General features: G+C 52.9%; 3 protein-coding genes across 6 annotated transcripts; 2 read left to right on the forward strand and 1 right to left on the reverse strand.

Annotated features, from left to right (window-relative positions):
* Positions 1 to 3,880: 3,880 nt before the first annotated feature.
* Positions 3,881 to 15,155, forward strand: TAF6L (TATA-box binding protein associated factor 6 like). Of its 4 annotated transcripts, none has more exons than XM_059931812.1 (12): positions 3,881 to 4,000; positions 4,739 to 4,853; positions 6,404 to 6,563; positions 6,965 to 7,051; positions 7,719 to 7,869; positions 8,025 to 8,075; positions 8,641 to 8,735; positions 10,184 to 10,258; positions 10,401 to 10,621; positions 10,972 to 11,104; positions 14,095 to 14,223; positions 14,342 to 15,155. In XM_059931812.1, exons 3-12 carry the CDS (start codon positions 6,417 to 6,419, stop codon positions 15,110 to 15,112), a joined length of 1,860 nt encoding a protein of 619 aa, XP_059787795.1. In that variant the 5' UTR covers positions 3,881 to 4,000; positions 4,739 to 4,853; positions 6,404 to 6,416; the 3' UTR covers positions 15,113 to 15,155. The 4 variants fall into 4 exon arrangements, with proteins under 4 accessions (XP_059787795.1, XP_059787792.1, XP_059787793.1 ...); XM_059931809.1 differs by having other exon boundaries at positions 4,739 to 4,799; XM_059931810.1 differs by lacking the exon at positions 3,881 to 4,000 and adding an exon at positions 4,135 to 4,204 and having other exon boundaries at positions 4,739 to 4,799.
* Positions 15,156 to 15,174: 19 nt separating this feature from the next.
* Positions 15,175 to 17,448, forward strand: TMEM179B (transmembrane protein 179B). Its single transcript, XM_059931817.1, has 5 exons — positions 15,175 to 15,337; positions 16,207 to 16,394; positions 16,478 to 16,609; positions 16,778 to 16,856; positions 17,104 to 17,448. The coding sequence occupies exons 1-5, from the start codon at positions 15,242 to 15,244 to the stop codon at positions 17,263 to 17,265; spliced, it is 657 nt and encodes a 218-aa protein (XP_059787800.1). The 5' UTR covers positions 15,175 to 15,241; the 3' UTR covers positions 17,266 to 17,448.
* Positions 17,449 to 17,541: 93 nt separating this feature from the next.
* On the reverse strand, positions 17,542 to 18,741 carry TMEM223 (transmembrane protein 223). The gene is made up of 2 exons (XM_059931818.1): positions 18,408 to 18,741; positions 17,542 to 17,983 (listed from the first exon to the last, which is right to left on the reverse strand). The coding sequence occupies exons 1-2, from the start codon at positions 18,721 to 18,723 to the stop codon at positions 17,691 to 17,693; spliced, it is 609 nt and encodes a 202-aa protein (XP_059787801.1). The 5' UTR covers positions 18,724 to 18,741; the 3' UTR covers positions 17,542 to 17,690.
* Between the last annotated feature and the right edge of the window lie 139 nt (positions 18,742 to 18,880).

Genomic DNA, 18,880 nt, shown 5'->3' on the forward strand with positions numbered 1-18,880 from the left:
GAGGACCAGTTGCTTGCTAGCCCCTCTTTTCTTGGCCTGATGCCTTAACTAGCTTCACCCACCAGGGGATCTGACTAACCCTTTTGCCAAGGTCTAAAGTTGACCTCACTAAAGGGAAGGCGCTAGTGTTGGGTCTTTGGCTTCCAGCAAATGATACTATCATGAGAGCCACTCTAAGCCCCAATCTATTTATTTATTTATTTATTTTTGGCTGTGTTGGGTCTTCGTTGCTGCGTGCGGACTTTCTCTAGTTGCGGAGAACGGGGGCTACTCTTCGTTCCGGTGCGCGGGCTTCTCATTGCAGTGGCCTCTCTTGTTGTGGAGCACGGGCTCTAGGTGCATGGGCTTCAGTAGTTGTGGTTTTTGGGCTCTAGAGCGCAGGCTCAGTAGTTGTGACGCACGGGCTTAGTTGCTCTGCAGCATGTGGGATCTTCCCGGACCAGGGCTCGAACCCGTGTCCCCTGCACTGGCAGGCGGATTCGTAACCACTGCGCTACCAGGGAAGTCCTAAGCCCCAGTCTAGTTTCAGAGTATTTGCCCTTTCCCCAGCCTTAAAAATAACCAAGAGTATAGCTGAGGAGAGGGAAGAGGAGACAGTAGGTAGGGAGAGGTGAATAATAGGACAGTAATGATACAGATTGTGGGGTCCCAGCCCTTCTTAGGATGGGCACATAAACTACAGCCTTTATTTGCTTATCAATTATTATACTAAACTGAACTGAAGATATGAAAGGGCTCATAATCTCCTTAGGGTAACACAACAGAAATACACGAAATAAGAAGATTAAGCAGACAACGCTACCCTCCCTCACACTATGTCTTTGCAGTACTATTTGTCTACCTTGGAATGCCTTTTCCCAACCTACCTGCTTGCTGCCTAGGAATCTATCAAATCTCAGTCAATTTTTTTTTTTTTTTTAAGCTTTCCTTGACTTCCTTGGGAAACAGAGCTGTGTCGTAGAAAGCACAGTATTTGGGTTGATACAGAGCTGGGTTGCAGTCCTAGCTGGGTGACCTTATGTTTCCTCATTCTAAAATGATCATATAACCCTCTTTGGATAGTTGCTGCTAGTATCAGAGATTGTATGTGCGAGTGGCTGGCACAGAGCCTGGCCCACGATAGGTACTCAACTGTTAATTATAATTATTGTTATATGGTGCATATAAAGCCGTGATTATCACCTGGGGTGATCTTGGCCCCCAGGGGACATTTGGCAATGACATTTTTTGTTGTCACAACTGGGTGGGGATGCGACTGCCTTCTAGTGAGTAGAGGCCAGGCAGGCTGCTAATATCCTACCATGTGTAGGACAGCCACCCCACAACAAAGAATCATCTGGCCCCAAATGTCAACCGTGCCAAGGTCCAGACCTGTTATGAAGCATCCAGAATACTGCCTTTAACCTGGTAAGGAAAAGGCATTTGAATGTGTTTCCCTTCCCCTCGCCTCACCACTCCTGGACGGAGGTAGGCTCTTCCATTCATACCTCTAAAGTATGTCACAAAACACATTATTTCCTTCTTGTCTCCCTTTCCATTTTTTTATTACATAAAATTTCAATTATTTTATTGAGATAATTATAGATTCATATGCATCCTTTTGATTTTTGTATCTCCAGTTCTCAGCACTGTGCCAGTTTTCCCAAGTGTGTTGAACCCAGGAAAGTTTCTGTGCTGGATTTGTAATGAATTTTGCCACGGAAACAATGTTCAAGTTGTGAAACCACTTCCCAACACTGAGTTGATTACAGAGTTGCTTACACAGGTTGCAGGGATTTTGCCTAGGCCCTAAACGTGTCTCACTGAAAGTAAAGTTCTTCTCAAGTTCTCAAATGGAATCATGCATCCGTAAATTGTGTCGGGGATACCCCAGTAGTAAAACCAGGCCAGAAGGAAGAGACTGATGGACAGAGAAGCAGCTCATGGAACTGCTGGTGAGGATATGGGGTGTGGCACTGAGAAGGCTGGCACTGGATGGGGAAGCGAGTAAGTGGGGATGGCCTGGAGATGGTCCTGGACTCTTCTGATCTTTTAAGGTTTGGTACTAGGCGAGTCTGGAAGTTACAGCCTCTTTTTTTTTTGGCCATGCAGCTTTGGGATCTTAGTTCCCTGACCAGGGATTTAACCCAGGCCCTCAGCAGTGAAAGCACAGAGTCTTAACCACTGGACCACCAGGGAATTCCCAGGAAGTTACAGCCTCTTAAAGAGGTCATAGGCTTAATAGTGACAGGAGTATGTGCCTGGTAACGTGTTAAATCCTTTACACACATTATTGAATTTTCACAACAGTTCCATGTAACATTCTGTCACCCCACTTGACAGATGATAAAACAGGTCGGAGGGATGAACTAAACATGCCTAAGGTCACACAACTAATGAGTAGTGTAGCTGTTATTTAAAAATTTTTTTTTAATCGTCTAACTCTAAAACCATCATAGCTTTTCTTGCCAGGCATTGGGTGGCTGGGGAGTGAGTGGGAGCCACCTTTCTCCCATCTATGGCCATGTGGGTCTCATTACTGCTTTGACTCAAGCTGGAGACACATCAGCCCCAGACAGCTTGCATACAGCTTTACTGCATCCTACAGGCCTGCAGGCCATCCTCTCTTCATTGTCTCACGCTGCCAAGGTTGCCAGTGGCTGTCCCTACCAATAACACCTTTGCAACGAGGTCTGCCAGCAGCCAGGAGATCTGAGCTGATCTCAGACTCAGAACCTTAGAGGAGCCCCCCCTTCCCTTCATGCATAGGTGAGCAGACACTCCAGTGACCAAGCACAGTCCTGAAACTACTCCAAGTATCATTCTGAATATGACTGGAAGAGACTCAGCAGGGCCACAGTCCCCTTAGGTGGTGTTTCTATGGCAACCCCAGTCCCGTCCATCTGGCCTTCTCAGCTCTGGTCTCAGAGGATCTTCTTTTCTAGAAGCAGCAGCATCTAACCCTGAGAGGGAGAAGGGCAAGGATGTATACATTCATGCTCCCCTACAGAAAGCTCCTTTCTATAATAGACCATTGCAAATGGTCCCATCTTGGATGAACATAAAGGAATTAATTCACTGTCTGCCCCGTGATGTGTGAGTGAAAATTCAACTACCAACTGTCAATCTACATTTTATCTCATTTAATCTACAATAACCCTGTGAGGTGGGTATTATCACTCCATTTTGTAGATGGGGGAAATGCGCTTAGGTAATTTGCTCAAAAGCAGTATCAGAGTTTGAACCCGTGTCGGTCTGACTCACTAAGCCCACTGCTTTTCAATTGAGAACTGTCCCAATTCGGGAAAGCGTGTGCGTGTTAAGACGGTCAGGGAAGTGTGCGAGGTTAGGTGAGGGCTTATATTTGGCTTATTGGACAGAAATGGGGAGGATACGAGGTAGGGTGCCCGAATGGGTAGAGCCCTGGAGTCTAGAGCTTGCAAGGGGTGTGTTTGGCCCAGTCAGAAGACTCTTTTGCCGGCAGAGAATACCTACTGAGAGCCCCATCCAACCTTCCGGAAGGGGAAGTGGCAGGTGATGTGGGAGAGGTAAGCTGATCCCCACCAAGCGGGCAGCAAAACCAACGCAGACGCCGAAGTCTAAAGCATCAATGCATTCGTGTAAATGCAAGTGCTCTGAAACTCAGGAGTAGACAAGGGAATGCGTACACTTTCCTCGAGAACATGGTTATTAAAACGTACACCGAACCATACACACCCCGCAAAGCTCCCAAGAGCTGTTGCTTTAAGAAGCGCGAGTCTTCAGCATCACGTGACCTCTGGCGCCCTGAGCCTTTTACAGCGCCATCACAGTGGCCAATCGGGTAGCGGGTAGTCTTCTGGTGGGCGGGAACTCCTCAAGGCGCTCGTCGATTGGCTGTGTTTGTAGAGGGCGGAGCCTGAGCGCCGAGAGAGGGAATTAGTGCGAGCTGGGTGAGTGGGAGCCAGTGCCGCTGCCACCACCGTCACCGTCACCGTTACCGCCGTCTCGGTAACCGCCTTCGCCGTGCCGGAGCCCTCAGGTGAGCAGGCCCTCGAAGGCCCGTCCTGCTGTGGGCCGCGCGCTCACCGGCCTGGGAGCCAGCTCCGCTGGGGGCCCGCCCCCTTCGCTGACCACGTGACCCAAGTTCGGTAACCTCTGACCTCCTCCCCCGTACCCCACCACCTCTAGATCTAGGATGAAGCGAGGCTGGGTGGGAGGATGCGCATCACGGAGACCGGTAGAGGTCAGTTCCCACGCCTCGTTAACAGTATGGCTAGTGGCTGAGGATGTGGAGGAGAGGAGGTTGAAGAGCGGGAGACCTTGGTCGGAGCCCGGACTTTGTGGATTGTAATGTGGGCACGTAACAGGGAAAACCCCTCGGCGCCTTCCGTGTGGGCAGGACTTCGTGCTCCCATTTTACAGGTGGAGAAAGAAGCTTAACAATTATCCATTGGCGGGTTTCCAACGCCAAGTCTCCTGGCTGGGAATCCAGGCCTTGTTCCCCACACAGCCCGCCGCTCCTCATGATTAGAACGATAGTTGAGTTCTTGCTCCCTACCCAGGTAGTGCTCGCCAGATGATTTTAGGAAAGTCATTTAACATTTAACCTCTTTGAGCTTTGATTTCCTTGGCTGTGAAATAGACATGATACTTACATAATACCTATCTCATTGTTAATGTGGACAAAATGAGGCGGAAGCCATAGAAAGCACTTAGCTCGATGCCTCAGGCATAGCATGTGCTTAGAAAAATCGCTATTCTTTATTCGTTTTTTCAGCAAGTGTTTATTGAGGGCGTGTTATGTGCAGACGCAGTGCCTGACAGCTGGGGATGCAAAGGTGAGCAAAAAGGCGTGATCCTTGCTGGCGTGGAGCTTACAATCTAGTGGGGAGGTAGGTGTTAATCGGAAAGTTACACAAGTATATAATTACAAACTGTTAACTGCTTTGGGAGGTAAAGTACTGGCCCATGGTGGGGGTCTGAGACGAGTTCCCTGAGCAAGCGACATTTGAGACTGAGATCTGAAGGAGCGACTAGGAGCTCACTGGACAAAGGGATTGGGGGTAGAGGAGGAGAGCGTTTCAAGTGCAGGAAACAATGTATGAATGTCCTGAAATAAGGTGTTTTTGAGGAAATGGAAAGAGGCCACGGGTATGCAGAACACGAGAGAGTGGAAAGAGGTGTTTGCAGATGTAGCCACACATGCGGGGCCTTGGAGCCATGGGGCACAGGTTAGTTTTTTATTCCAAAGGCAATGAGGAGCCATTGGGAGAAATGCTGCAGGGAGACCAGGTAGGGTGCCCACTGGATTTAGGGACCTGGAGGTCACTGGTGACCCACTGAGCCTTGTCAGAGAGGAGTGGTGGGGCAGTGCCTGGGTGGGTCACTGTGAAGCTGGGTGGGCGTCGCTGCCCATGGTGCTGATGCCTCACTTTGGTCCGTGAGGGCCAACCTTCGAATTGTGGGCTGTGCTGTTGGAGTAGTCACCAGCTGCTGTTTTCGTGCCTTCTTATTCTGCCATATCCTGTGAACGGAAGAGCAGGTTCCTGCGTTTAGGGCTCATAGCCAAACTGGGGAAGACCAGACACATGGGCGGAAAGCCCAGCTACTAAAAGCCTGACAGTCCCAGATGGCACATAGGGCAGGAAGACCTCAAAGGACAGACTGCTTCTGCTTTAGGAAAGAAAGAGGAGGGTGTGCGGGCTTGGAATAAGGTGGGGGACAGACCAGCCCAAGCCCTGGCAGTGGGGCGCAAGGCAGGTTGGAAGACACGAGGCGGCCTTACTGGGGGGACGGGTCAGCTTGATCAGCTGTGGGGATTTGGGACCAAACACGGTATGCTGAGCCAGGGAGTTGGGACTTTCCTTTTATGAGTGGTGGAGAAGTATTGAAGACTTTTGAGCAAGGGACTGTCAGGGTAAAAGTAGTCTTTTCATCAGTGTTTAGTCCGTAGCGGTTGCAGCAAGGATCAGAAGGAAGAAGGCATGAAGTTTTTGTTTATTAGTAGTGATTGTAACATTTTCCATTTGTGTAGCTTTCTAGACCCTGAGTTTCTCCTACCTCATTTCCTTTCATCCTCACCTCAACCCTGTGAGTTAGGGAGGGCAGGGATTATTGCCACTATTTTACCAGGGCTCAGGCTGATGAGGGTCTCAGCCAGGTTCACATCGGAGGTGGTAGAGCAGGGCTGGGACCCAGTTCTGTGCAACCCAAGGCCAGGCAGTTTCTCAGGTGGCACTGTTGTCTGCCCTCTGGTCCAGCTCAAGTCTGTTTCTTGCTCTGAGCCTCAGGTTTCCTCACCTGGACACTCAGAGCCATTGTGACTCCTTGTTCAGGGATTCTGGAGCAAGAGCAGCAAGACTGGTTTCGAGGGCCTTGAGTCAGGCTCCCAGGCTCTGAGGGAGCCTGGGCTGGCCTTTCACACCTCCCTCCCCGCTCCCAGCTCCATCGGGGCCATGTCGGAGCGAGAAGAGCGGCGGTTCGTGGAGATCCCTCGGGAGTCCGTCCGGCTCATGGCAGAGAGCACAGGCCTGGAGCTGAGCGATGAGGTGGCGGCCCTGCTCGCGGAGGACGTGTGCTACCGTCTCAGAGAGGCCACCCAGGTACACTCCCCCTCTCCTTGTCCCTCCCTTTGACTGCCCCCTCCACCAGGGGTTTATTCAGCAAGTACATGTCAGGCACCTACTCCCTGCTCAGAGGGAATGCAGTGGAGGCGGTGCCCGCCCTCTCCAGAGCCCGCTTCCAGCCAGCCGGGCTTCCGGCGAACAAAGCGCTTGCTGGGCATCTCCTCGTGTGCTGGGCACCTCCTCGTGTGCTGGGCACCTCCTCGTGTGCTGGGCACCTCCTCGTGTGCTGGGCACCTCCCCGTGTGCTGGGCAGGCCAGGCAGGTTCATAGTCACATCCTGCACGTGAGAAACTGAGTCACAGGGAGGAGATGTGACGTTGGGAGTTGTTTGCCCCCTGTTCCCTGTCGCTTGACTGACTCTGTTCCTCCCCTCCCAGAATAGCTCTCAATTCATGAAACACACCAAACGGCGGAAGCTGACTGTCGAGGATTTCAACAGGGCCCTCAGATGGAGCAGCGTGGAGGTGAGTGGGGTGCCGGCTGCGGAAGGCTCAGTTGGCACGAGCCCTCCTGCACGCCCAGCTCAGGGCTGGCAGTGCAGCGAGATGTGAAGACCCAGTGCACACACGAGGGAAGGTCACAGCCACCACAGCACATGTGCCGGGCCCAGCCCCCAAGGGCCAGGAGTTCAGAGAGGGAGAGGCGGCCACGGAGGCCAGGAGGTTAGGGGAGGTTTCTTGGAAGAGATGGAAGTTGAGCTGAACCTGAAAGGGAGGCTGGGATTAGACTAAGTCACAAGGAAAAGAGGGCATTCTGGGTGAGGGAGGGGCCTGAGCACAAGTGTAGGGGTTAGAATGTCCTGCATAGCTGTTCCGGGGCGGTGGGTCCAGGGAGGAAGATCATGTTTAGAAGAGAAGAGGGTTTTCAAAGTTGGGCACGTGTGAGGTGGAGGACCAGCAGCCTGGGGGTGGGGTTCTGAGTCCCTGTGGATCCGTGAGGAGGGACCGCATTCTACTCCTTGACTCAGCGAATACCGGATGCTCCAGCCAAGTTCCCAGTGAAGGGCCTGGATCCCCGGGCATCCCCCCTCTTCTCAGGACCTCTGGACTTCCCGCAAACATAGGCTCCGTGCCCTGGTCGGTAGAGCACCTCTTCCCTCCCTGGATTCGGCCCAATCGTCTCTTCACTCAGGCTGTGTGTGGTTATGGGTCCCAGGAGGCGCTGCCCCTGCGCCCTGCCAGGGAGGGTGAGCTCTACTTCCCCGAGGACCGAGAGGTGAACCTGGTGGAGCTGGCCCTGGCCACCAACATCCCCAAAGGCTGCGCCGAGACAGCTGTGAGAGGTGACCGCCGGGGTCCTGCATGGGGTGGGCACAGGAGTTGGGTTGTCGGAGGAGTGGTGATGGGCTGGCTGGTGGATGGGGCGGAACTCAGAAGGGTGGGTGGTATCACAAGGGGCAGAACCCCAGGCTGACCCATCTCTCCGCTCTGGTTCTAGTTCATGTCTCCTACCTAGATGGCAAAGGGAACCTGGCCCCTCAAGGATCGGGTAAGGGGCAGTGCGGGGAATGGGCCCTCTGCCTGGACGTCCCTCCCTTAGGAGCTGAGGGTGGTGCCTCTGCACCTCTGAGTCTTCACCTGACAAGAATTTTCCGTGCCTGAGGGGTGCCTGCCCTGCGTGGGCGCTGCTCCCTGCCCCGAGGCCTCAGAGTTGGAGGTAGCGCCCCAGACTTAAGACCGATCGTGATGCCATGTTGGATGCTAGTACAGAAGTCTGGGCAGCTTGCTGGGGTCCCTGAGGTGTCACACTTCCAGGGTCTGCTGAATGGAGCTTCACAGAGCCTGAGGCTTATGACCTTGGAACTCGGGGACTAAGCAGGCGTCTGCCCAGCAGAGGGCAGGTGGGAGGCAGCGTACAGAGCTGGGCGTGGAGAGCTTGCAAGGTCAGGGCTGAGCGGGCTGCTCGGAGGGGCTGGCAACTCCGTGCTCCGGGCGTCCTGTCGGGACGGGCTCCTTGTGGGGGTGTGGGAATGGCGGTGGTTGTTGGGGGCAGGCGGGGAGGCTGGCAGAGGGCAGGGCTCCACCCTGACCACCTTCTGCCCACCCTCTGGCAGTGCCCAGCGCTGTGTCTTCACTGACTGACGACCTTCTCAAGTACTACCAGCAAGTGACTCGGGCTGTGCTGGGGGATGATCCACAGCTGATGAAGGTGCGCACGTGGGCCTGAATTGGGGCACAAAGTCCAACCTTCAGGTCCCCATGGAATTCCTTCAGGTGCCTCCTTCTGTCCTCTGAACGCCGAGTGACTGATGTGGGCAGAAGCTGCTCTGCGGCTGGCCCTCCGCCAGCGCTGACTCCTCTGCCTACTCTAGTAGGAACCCTTGTTCCTTAGGGAATGGGCAGCTCAGCAGGGCCCTGTGGGGGGCTCAGGTGGTCAGCCTCCCCACGCCTTAATCCAGAGCCCACCCTTTGGGGCATCTGTTGACCTGGAGCCACATGGGGCATCCACGTGGTAGCTTTCATTTGCCTGGACTTGAGAGGGAAAGGAGAAGAGGAAGTAGAGGGGGCCAGGTTAGGGTGCCTGGCCAGACCTCATGCCAGCCCTGCTGCTTTAGCCTCTTGGGCTCCACAGGGCCCGCTGGACAGTGCCCGTGCCAGGCCTCTTCTGTCCAGAGTCAGACGAGGACTAGTTTGGTGGTCTGCTTGACCATGTGGCCTCTCTCTGTTTGAGGGTTTTACATCTTCCATGTCTGGCTGCTGCTGTTACTTCCCTTGCAAAGTTAGGACTGTTGTTACTATACTTCCCTGCCTTAGAAACTTGGCTGCTGGTCCCCAGGCAACAGTGCAGTGGCTGGATATGGGGCCTGGGAGCTGAGCTCCTTCCTCACTAGCTGCTGTCCGCTTTCACAGAACCTGAACTTAGGGTCTTTATCCAGAGGAGTTGGAAGGGCACAGGTGGTGGAGGTTCAGGGCTAAGATGGTTTTACTCATTTACCTACTCTCTTTTTTCTGCTTATGAGAGTAGTACCAGGGGACTTCCCTGGTGGTCCAGTGGTTGAGAATCCGCCTTCCAATGCAGGGGACATGGGTTCGATACCTGGTCAGGGAACTAAGGTCCCACATGCCACGGGGCAACTAAGCCTATGTACTGCAACTACTCAGCTCGCACGCCACAACTAGGGAGGAGCAGTTACGCCACAACTAAGACCCAACGCAGCCAAAAAAAAAAAAGTAATACCAGCATATGTTTATAATAGAAGTACTGTAATATAAAATCATACAAAGTAGAAAGTGAAATTCTGTAGAATCACCCACTCACCTTTTTTTTTTGTATGTATAAACTATACATAGTTTACCATCAACCAGTGGTATTACACTAAACGTCTGGTTTTAGAATAACTGCTTTACTCAGTTAAAAATATGTTGGACATTTAGGTTGTATTCAGTTTATTATTACATTACAGATAGTGCTATCTGTATGTGGGTATGTGTGAGTGGGTTTCTTTTGTAGTGGGTTAAATTTGTAGAATTGCTGAGTCACAGAGTTTGAACGTTTAATAAAATTTTACTACATAGGTGCTAAATTGTTCTTTAAAAAAAAATGTCAGTTTATACTTGGGGCTGGTGGACCGTGCAGTGTGGCCCCTTCCATTTCAGGTTGCTCTCCAGGACTTGCAGACCAACTCGAAGATCGCAGCGCTCCTGCCGTACTTTGTTTATGTGGTCAGTGGGGTAAGTGACCAGACTGCAGGGGAGGATGTTTCGTGGGGAGGAGATGATGCAGCAGCCTGTGGGGCTCACGGGCAGGTGCCACCAGAAGAGCAGGCTCTTGTGCACCCTTGTGTCCCCCTAAGCAGCCCTCTCCTCCCGACAGGTGAAATCTGTAAGCCACGACCTGGAGCAGCTACACCGGCTCTTGCAAGTGGCACGGAGCCTAGTTCGGAACCCACACCTCTGCCTGGGGCCCTATGTCCGCTCCCTGGTAGGCAGTGTCCTCTACTGTGTCCTGGAGCCACTGGCTGCCTCCATCAACCCGCTGAATGACCACTGGACTCTGCGGGATGGAGCTGCCCTCCTGCTCAGCCACATCTTCTGGTAGCTGCTGGGCCTAGTGCTGATCAAAGGGCAGGACTGCTGCAGAGCTGAGTGGGTTGGGGTAGATGGGGTGAAACTTCTGGCTTTGAGGCGCTCTGTTGAGAGGTCGGGAGCCTCTTCCCTTCGATCTTCCGAGCTGGTGTGCCGTGGCACCCGGGGATTCTACAAATGGGTGACGAACGTGCCAGGGGTTTGGTCCGTCAGCCCTCAGGTCCTGGGCCTCTCGGCCCAGACGCCTCTTTCACTCACCCCAGTGTGCCATACAGCTGCTGTTTGCTCTGTGTGCTGGGACTTGAGTCCAGCTGGGCAGTGCTGTGCCTCATTCCCCTGACTGAATGTTGCTCCCGCAGGACTCATGGGGACCTTGTAAGTGGCCTCTATCAGCAGATCCTGCTCTCCCTGCAGAAGGTCTTGGCAGATCCTGTGAGGCCTCTCTGCTCTCACTACGGGGCTGTGGTGGGGCTGCACGCCCTTGGCTGGAAGGTGAGGACCCTGGCTTTTCTCGCAGAGCTGTAAGAGCTCCCATTTGTAGTTAGAAAGTCTTTCTTGTCCAAGAACCTGTCATCTCTCTCCATTTTTTTAGGTCTTTCACTGTCTTTCAGGATCCTTTCATAATTTTCCCTGAAGAGAACCTACAAATACTTTATTCAGTTTATTCCTAGATTCTTGCTATTTTTGACACTGTTGTGTCTTCTTTTCATGGTATTAATTTCTTACTGGTGTATAGAAACACAATTGACTTGTGTATTGATTCAGCTACTTTATTAAACTGTCATTTTTAACTGTGGATTATTCTGGGTTTTTAAGGTGGATCATATCATGTGCAAATGACAGCTTTGTCTTTTTTAAAACCTTATGCCTTTATTTATTTTTTTGAATTCTTTTTTTTTTTTTTTTTTTTTTGGGCCACACCACACGGCTTGTGGGATCTTAGTTCCCTGACCAGGGATCGAACCTGGGCCCTTGGCAGTGAAAGTGTGGAGTCCTAACCACTGGGCCACCAGGGAATTCCCAAACCTAATGCCTTTAATTTCTTTTTATTATTTTATTGTTAGGATCACTAATATCATTTTACATATGATGATAATGGGCATCCTTGTCTCATTTCCAATTTTAAAAAAAGTGTTAACAGTAACCTTTCCTATTTAGGCTGATGTTTACTTTGTGTGTTTATAGATAGATACCTTTCTCAGGTTAAGGAAATTATATTCTTAGTTTTATTATTACTTTTTGTTAACTTTTATCAAATGGTCTTTCTGTATCTTTTGAATTGATCCTAAGGTTTTCCTGCTTTTATCTGTTAATGTGATTAATTGTATACATAGTGTTTTGTTTATTTTTTTGGCTGCATCACACAGCTTGTGGGATCTTAGTTCCCCAACCAGGGAATGAACCCCGGCCCCGGCAGTGAAAGCGCTGAGTCCTAACCACTGGACTGCCAGGGAATTCCCTATATAGATTTTCTAATAGTAAACCATCTTTACATTTCTAGGATAAACTCAATTTAGTCATGGTATAGTCTTTAAAAAAATGCAAAACTTTTATTGGAATATAATACATTTTTTATATACTGTTGGCTTTACTAAAATTTCATTATTATTATTTTTAAAATTATTATTTATTTTTGTTTGCATTGGGTCTTTGTTGCTGTGCATGGGCTTTCTCTAGTTGCGGCGAGCGGGGGCTACTCTTCACTGCGGTGCGCGGGCTTCTCATTGCGGTGGCTTCTCTTGTTGTAGAGCACGGGCTCTAGGTGCGTGGGCTTCAGTAGTTGTGGCACATGGGCTCAGTAGTTGTGGCTCGCGGGCTCTAGAGCGCAGGCTCAGTAGTTGTGGCGCACGGGCTTAGTTGCTCTGTGGCATGTGGGATCTTCCTGGACCAGGGCTCGAACCCGTGTCCCCTGCATTGGCAGGCGGGTTCTTTTTTTATTTTTTATTTTATTTTATTTTTTTGGCTGTGTTGGGTCTTCATTGCTGCGTGCGGGTTTTCTCTAGTTGCGGTGCGCAGGCTTCTCATTGCGGTGGCTTCTCTTATTGTGGAGCACGGGCTCTAGGGTGCACGGGCTTCAGTAGTTGTGGCTCGCGGGCTCTAGAGCGCAGGCTCCGTAGTTGTGGCGCACGGGCTTAGTTGCTCCGTGGCATGTGGGATCTTCCTGGACCAGGGCTCGAACCCGTGTCCCCTGCGTTGGCAGGCGGATTCGTAACCACTGCACCACCAGGGAAGGCCCCAGCAGGCGGGTTCTTAACCAGGGAAGCCCTTTACTAAAATTTTAAATGATTTATCTCTATTTATGAGTGAAATCAATCATTAAGTTTCCTCACATACTGTCCTTACATGGTTTTAGTATCAGGGTTATACTGGCTTTATGGGATGAGGTAGGGAGGGAGTATTTATTTTTTATACTTTATATTTTTAAATTAAATTTTATTTTATTTTATTGAGACGCTCTTTTCCTTGAATGTCTGTAGACTGTAAATTCTGGCATGGTGTTTTGTGGTTATTTTTAACTACTATGGTTACAGAATTATTTGAGCTTTCATATTTCTTTTTTTAAAATTTCTTTTCTTTCTTTATTTTTGGCTGCGTCGGGTCTTAGTTGTGGCAGGCGGGATCTTTCGTTGCAGCACGCGGGCTTCTCTCTAGTTGTGGTGTGCAGGCTCCAGGGCGTGTGGGCTCTGTAGTGGTGGCACGTGGGTTCCAGAGCGCGTGGGTTCTAGTTGAGGCGCGCGAGCTCAGTAGTTGTGGCACAGAGGCTTAGTTGCCCCGCAGCATGTGGGATCTTAGTTCCCTGACCAGGGATCAAACCCGCATCCCCTGCATTGTAAGGTGGATTCTGTACCACTGGACCACCAGGGAAGTCCCAAGCTTTCATCTTTCTTGAATCAGCTTTAAGTTTTATTTTTCTAGGAACTTGTTAATTTTATCAACATTTTCAAATTCTCAGTCTGTGGCTAACCAAAGAACTTATCCATCTAAGCCTGTCACAGACATCACCTGCTCTGTGAAGTCTTAATTGCTTTCACCTAAATTAAACATAGGATTTAAAATTATATAATCAGAGTCCAGGTCTCTGATCAGTTGTTTGTTTTTGCACGAGTGGTTTGAACTGAGTTCCAGGTTACATCTACGCCAGGACATTACTTGGCTGTATAGGGTAGCAGTTGGCCACTAAATTTCTCTGTTACCAGGGGGCATTACTTACACCCTCTTAGCCTTTGGCACACATGTCAGTGATAGTGGGGTCACTTTGTATTTGTTTTGTATGTCTTTGTACCCGATCTTTGTTCCCAGTGCTTAATTAAGGCTTGGGCATCCAGGAGCTTCCAAACGTTGGCTGAATATGCCAAGCAGGGAATTTAGGATTGAGCCCTAAATTCAGTACCGGAGATAAAAGTAGATCTTTCAGGGGAAATGGTACTTGGGAGGCAATAAGCAAAAAAGAGGCACTCACTGCATTCTTCTCTCCCTTCCAGGCAGTAGAGCGAGTCCTGTACCCACACCTGTCCACTTACTGGACAAATTTGCAGGCTGTGCTAGATGATTATTCAGTATCCAATGCCCAGGTTAAAGCGGATGGGCACAAAGTCTATGGAGCCATTCTGGTGAGTGCCCGCCCCTTCCAGCCTCTCCTCCCTGCGTGAGCACAGCAGCTCAGCTGGCTTACTCTGGGACACTTGACAGGCCCAGGGTCCTCGTATCCTAGTCCCTCTGCTCTTGTAGGTGGCCGTAGAACGACTGCTGAAGATGAAGGCCCAGGCAGCAGAGCCCAACAAGGGTGGGCCAGGCAGCAGGGGGTGCCGGCGCTCAGACGACCTGCCCTGGGACAGCCTTCTCCTGCAGGAGTCTCCCTCCGGGGGCAGCGCAGAGCCAGGCTTTGGGTCTGGTCTCCCGCTGCCGCCAGGAGGCGCGGGACCGGAGGCTCCTTCCGCTTCGGTGACCCTGGCGGACATCTACCGGGAGCTCTACGCCTTCTTCGGTGACAGCTTGGCCACCCGCTTTGGCACGGGTCAGCCCGCGCCCACGGCCCCGCGGCCGCCTGGGGACAAGAAGGAGCCGGCGGCCGCCCCGGACTCGGTGCGGAAGATGCCGCAGCTGACCGCCAACGCCATGGTCAGCCCGCAGGGCGACGAGAGCCCCCGAGGCGGAGGCCCCCCGTCGGCCTCTGCGCCCGCCGCCTCTGAGAGCAGGCCGCTGCCGCGCGTGCACCGGGCGCGGGGGGCGCCCCGGCAGCAGGGCCCGGGCGCCGGCACCCGCGACGTCTTCCAGAAGAGCCGTTTCGCCCCGCGGGGGGCCCCTCACTTCCGTTTCATCATCGCCGGACGGCAAGCAGGGAGGCGATGCCGCGGGCGCCTCTTCCAGACTGCCTTCCCCGCGCCGTACGGGCCCAGCCCGGCCTCTCGTTACGTGCAGAAGCTGCCCATGATCGGCCGCACCGGCCGCCCGGCCCGCCGCTGGGCGCTCTCGGACTACTCGCTGTACCTGCCGCTTTGAGGCGGCGCTGGCCTCTGTGAATAAATCCCGCGCCCGGAAGTGACGTTTACACGCTCGTGGGTCGCGCCGGATGAGGCGGGGCTTGGGCGGTTGGCTCCCACAGCGGCGCTTCCTGGTGGCGAGGGAGCCATGGCTCTGCCTTGGCTGCAACGCGTCGAGCTCGTGGTCTTCGCTACCGCCTTCTTATGCGGAGCCGTGGCGGCCGCGGCGCTGACCCGGACCCAGGTGCGGCTGCGGGACGGGGCCGGCCGTCGGGCCGGGTAAGCGGGGGTGGGCAGGCCGATCCTGCCACGGAGAGTCCGCTGCTGTCCGGGCCGGCGGGGTTCTGGCACGCTGCTCCTCTCAGCCGGTGGGCCGGGTGAGGCTGGTCGGCGGCGGCGTTGCATCGGCGGTAAACGCGCTCTGTCGATCCGTCCGCCCAGGTGATACTCTGGGCAAAGGAACGAGTCCTCAGGAGAGTCTTAACAGCATCAAATATAGCCCGGCCTGGTGACTCCCTCTGCATAACCTCACCCTGGCTGTGAAACAAGTTGGCCCAGGCCCCCCTAAATCAGACACTATTGTGCTAAGCTACTTCAAGAAATAAAGCTTAGTGTAGTGGAGATGATCAGACTACCAAATGGTTGCAACAGAATGTGTTAAATGGCAAAATAGTGATGTAGCAGAAGCCAAAAGTTTAGGCTGAGTGTTTATCGCAGCCAGGCAATCATGTTAATAAACAGGCTCATTTAATCCCTATAAGTAGGCGCTATTACGCCTGTTTTACAGATCAGAAAACATCGGAGATAGCTGAAGGTCACACAGTTCTGGTTCTACTCTAGGGTTTCTGCAGGAGGGGAGACCAGAACTTGTGAGGCACCTGTGAAGCTCTTTGTATTTTATAACTACCGCCTATTTCCTGATCCTTCTGGCCACTCACTGCAGGTTTGATTTCCCCAGCAGACTCATTGATCTACTGGCCCAGAAACAGGAACTGACAATGCGCAAGTAACTCCCTAGGGCGGCCCTGGTCTAGATTATCCCCAACACCTGCCATGAGCCTGCATCCAGAGTCACTAGCCTGAAATCTAGGACTCAGCAGCTTCTTTCCACAGGGCTCCTTCAGTGGCAGCTGTCCCCTGTATGGTGTGGCTGCCCTGAATGGCTCCTCCCTGGCCTTGTCCCGACCCTCGGCCCCATCTCTCTGCTACTTTGTGGCTGGGGCCTCTGGCCTGCTGGCCCTCTACTGTCTCCTGCTTCTGCTCTTCTGGGTCTACAGCAGCTGCATCGAGGATTGCCACAGGTGACTGCCCACTCTGAGGGCCGGGGGCTGCCGTGGGAGGAGTCCCACCTCAACCACAAGGTTTATTCTCTCCCTCCTTATAGAGGCCCGATAGGGCTCCGCATTGCACTGGCCATCTCAGCTATAGCCATCTTCCTGGTCTTAGTGTCTGCCTGTATCCTTCGATTTGGCACCAGTTCCCTCTGCAAATCCATCATCTCCCTGAACATAACTAGGTAATGGGAGGGGGAGGGAAGCCTGGCTGGGGCTGACTACCTTCCCTCTGTAGAGGGGATCCTTTACACCCCGTTTTATATCCCCATCAGTTCTCAAAGGGGCACTGGAGCACAAGGGTATTTAGGGTATGTCTCCCCTTTCTCACAACTGTCTCTTTGACCTCACAGCTGCTCTGATGCCCAGAAAACTCCATGGATACCCCCTGGAACCACTCTGCAGTTTTACTCCAACCTACACAATGCTGAAGTGAGGTCCTGGGATATGAAAGACTGGGTGGAGATTGAGGGATACACAGATTCACATAATGAATCATATAACACAATCTGTAGTTGTAAGAGTGCTCACCAGTGTACTCTGAGCTTGGCCCACCAGTGAGGGGCTGAGAGGAGCTGAAGGCTTGACGGCCTGACAGTGAACAGCTAAGAGTGGTATGTGGGTGGAACTGGATTCGAGATGGGCCCACTCCTCACACTCCTGTTCCTGTCTCCCACAGACCTCTTCTTGGGTGAATCTGGTTTTGTGGTGTGTGGTCTTGGTGCTCCAGGTCGTGCAGTGGAAGTCTGAAGCCACCCCATACCGGCCTCTGGAGAGGGGGGACCCTGTATGGAGCTCTGAGACAGATGCTCTTGTTGGGTCACGCCTTTCCCATTCCTGAAGACTAACCAAAGAGTACTCCTGCCGCCAGACTCCGTGCCCAAGTGCCTGCAGTCCTCTTGCCCCCACATGGCCCACACGGCTGGGAGCCTGAGTTTTCCCTCCAGGAGGGAAACATGATTAACAGACCCCCTCTTCCTACAGCTGTTTTTGTACCAAAGTATTATATTACTTTCTTTCTTCATCTCAGTACTGAGTTCTTGGTGTAAAGCACTGTAGGTAGGGTGGATGGGAGTAAGGAGTGAAGGCGAAACAGACACGGATCAAAACTCTGAGGTACTGACAGGTAGCTGCCCTTGGGATGACTGCTCCTTTATTTGCTGTTAATGAATTTTTCGCCTCTTGTGTGACCCTGGTTGTCACCCCATCCCTAAGGTTCAGTTTTGATTCCCCTCTGGGAGGGGTGAGTGACCTGAGGTGGTTTCTTCACAAGCTACGGTAGGCACCCACAGTGTTGTCAAAGAGTTTCGTGTTGGGGAAATGTCCAGCTTTGTCCAAGAGGAAGTAGAATCGTCGGCCTTTGACCTTCAGAGGCAACATGGCAGGGACTTCACCCCGGTGGGCCATGCAGGATACTTGGTTCAAGGGCACTGTAAAATGGGCACCCCAGCCAAAGGGGGCATGAGTGGTGAGGGTTACTTGCTTCCCTCCAGCCTGCAGCATCACTGAGCGCACAGAGCGGAGGGAAAAGAGAAGACCAGCACCAAGTACCAGAGTACCTGCAGGAAGAGCAAAGATTGGGGTTTTCCCTGGAGAGCTAAGAAGCAACCCTTACACAGTGTGCCCCCGAATAAAAAAAAAAAAAAATTGTGATGATAGTAACATTTACTGAGCTCCTCTTATATCCCAATCATGTATTAGTCATTCCTCCCAACAGCCTTAATAGATGTTCATCCCCATTTTAAAACAGGGTCCAGAGCGTAAGTACTAACTCGCTCAAGGTCACAGAGTGAGAGGCAGACTTCAGCCTGAACCTGTATGAGGGCTTGGCGCTCGGGGACGTCCAACTCCAGTGTTACCACACACCTATGAGGGTGGCCTGCCCATCCTGGAGGGTCGGGAGCCCCTTAGTCTTCTTGCCCAAGCAGAGAGGATTGTGCCCGCCCTCCTCGACCCATGCCGGGAAGGCAGCCCACACCTTACCGATGGCGCCGCAGCCGACGGCAAGGCCGTAGCGCCAGAGCGCGGAGCGCAGGTCCAGGCGGCCACGGCCTGGGGACTCGGCGTCCGGAGGCCGAGTGGGGGCCGGGGGTCGGGCCAAGGCGGCAATGGCTAAGGAAGCCCAGAAGACGCCCTGGCCAGCGCAGAACAGCCCGAGGACGGCGAAGAAGCGACCCCCTTCGTGCTCGAAGAGCAGCACGTCCCGTGACGGGGCCGCGTCATGCAAGGCCCGGCGCGCGGGCAGGGACTGCAGCGTTGAGAACAGCCGCACAGCGCACCGCCGCCCGGGAGCCGCCATGGCCCTGAGCAGCGCCGCTTCCGGGGCGGGACTTCCTGCCGCTGGCCCCGCCCCGCCCCCTCGGAGTCCATCTGTCAGCCCCAGGCGAGGCGAGGCGAGGCGAGGCGAGGCGAGCCGAGCCCCGGCCTCGGCCCCGCCCGCGCTTGCGAAGGGCAAG

This window comes from Balaenoptera ricei, chromosome 8 (assembly GCF_028023285.1).
Source record: "Balaenoptera ricei isolate mBalRic1 chromosome 8, mBalRic1.hap2, whole genome shotgun sequence".
Taxonomy (NCBI): Eukaryota; Metazoa; Chordata; class Mammalia; order Artiodactyla; family Balaenopteridae; genus Balaenoptera; species Balaenoptera ricei.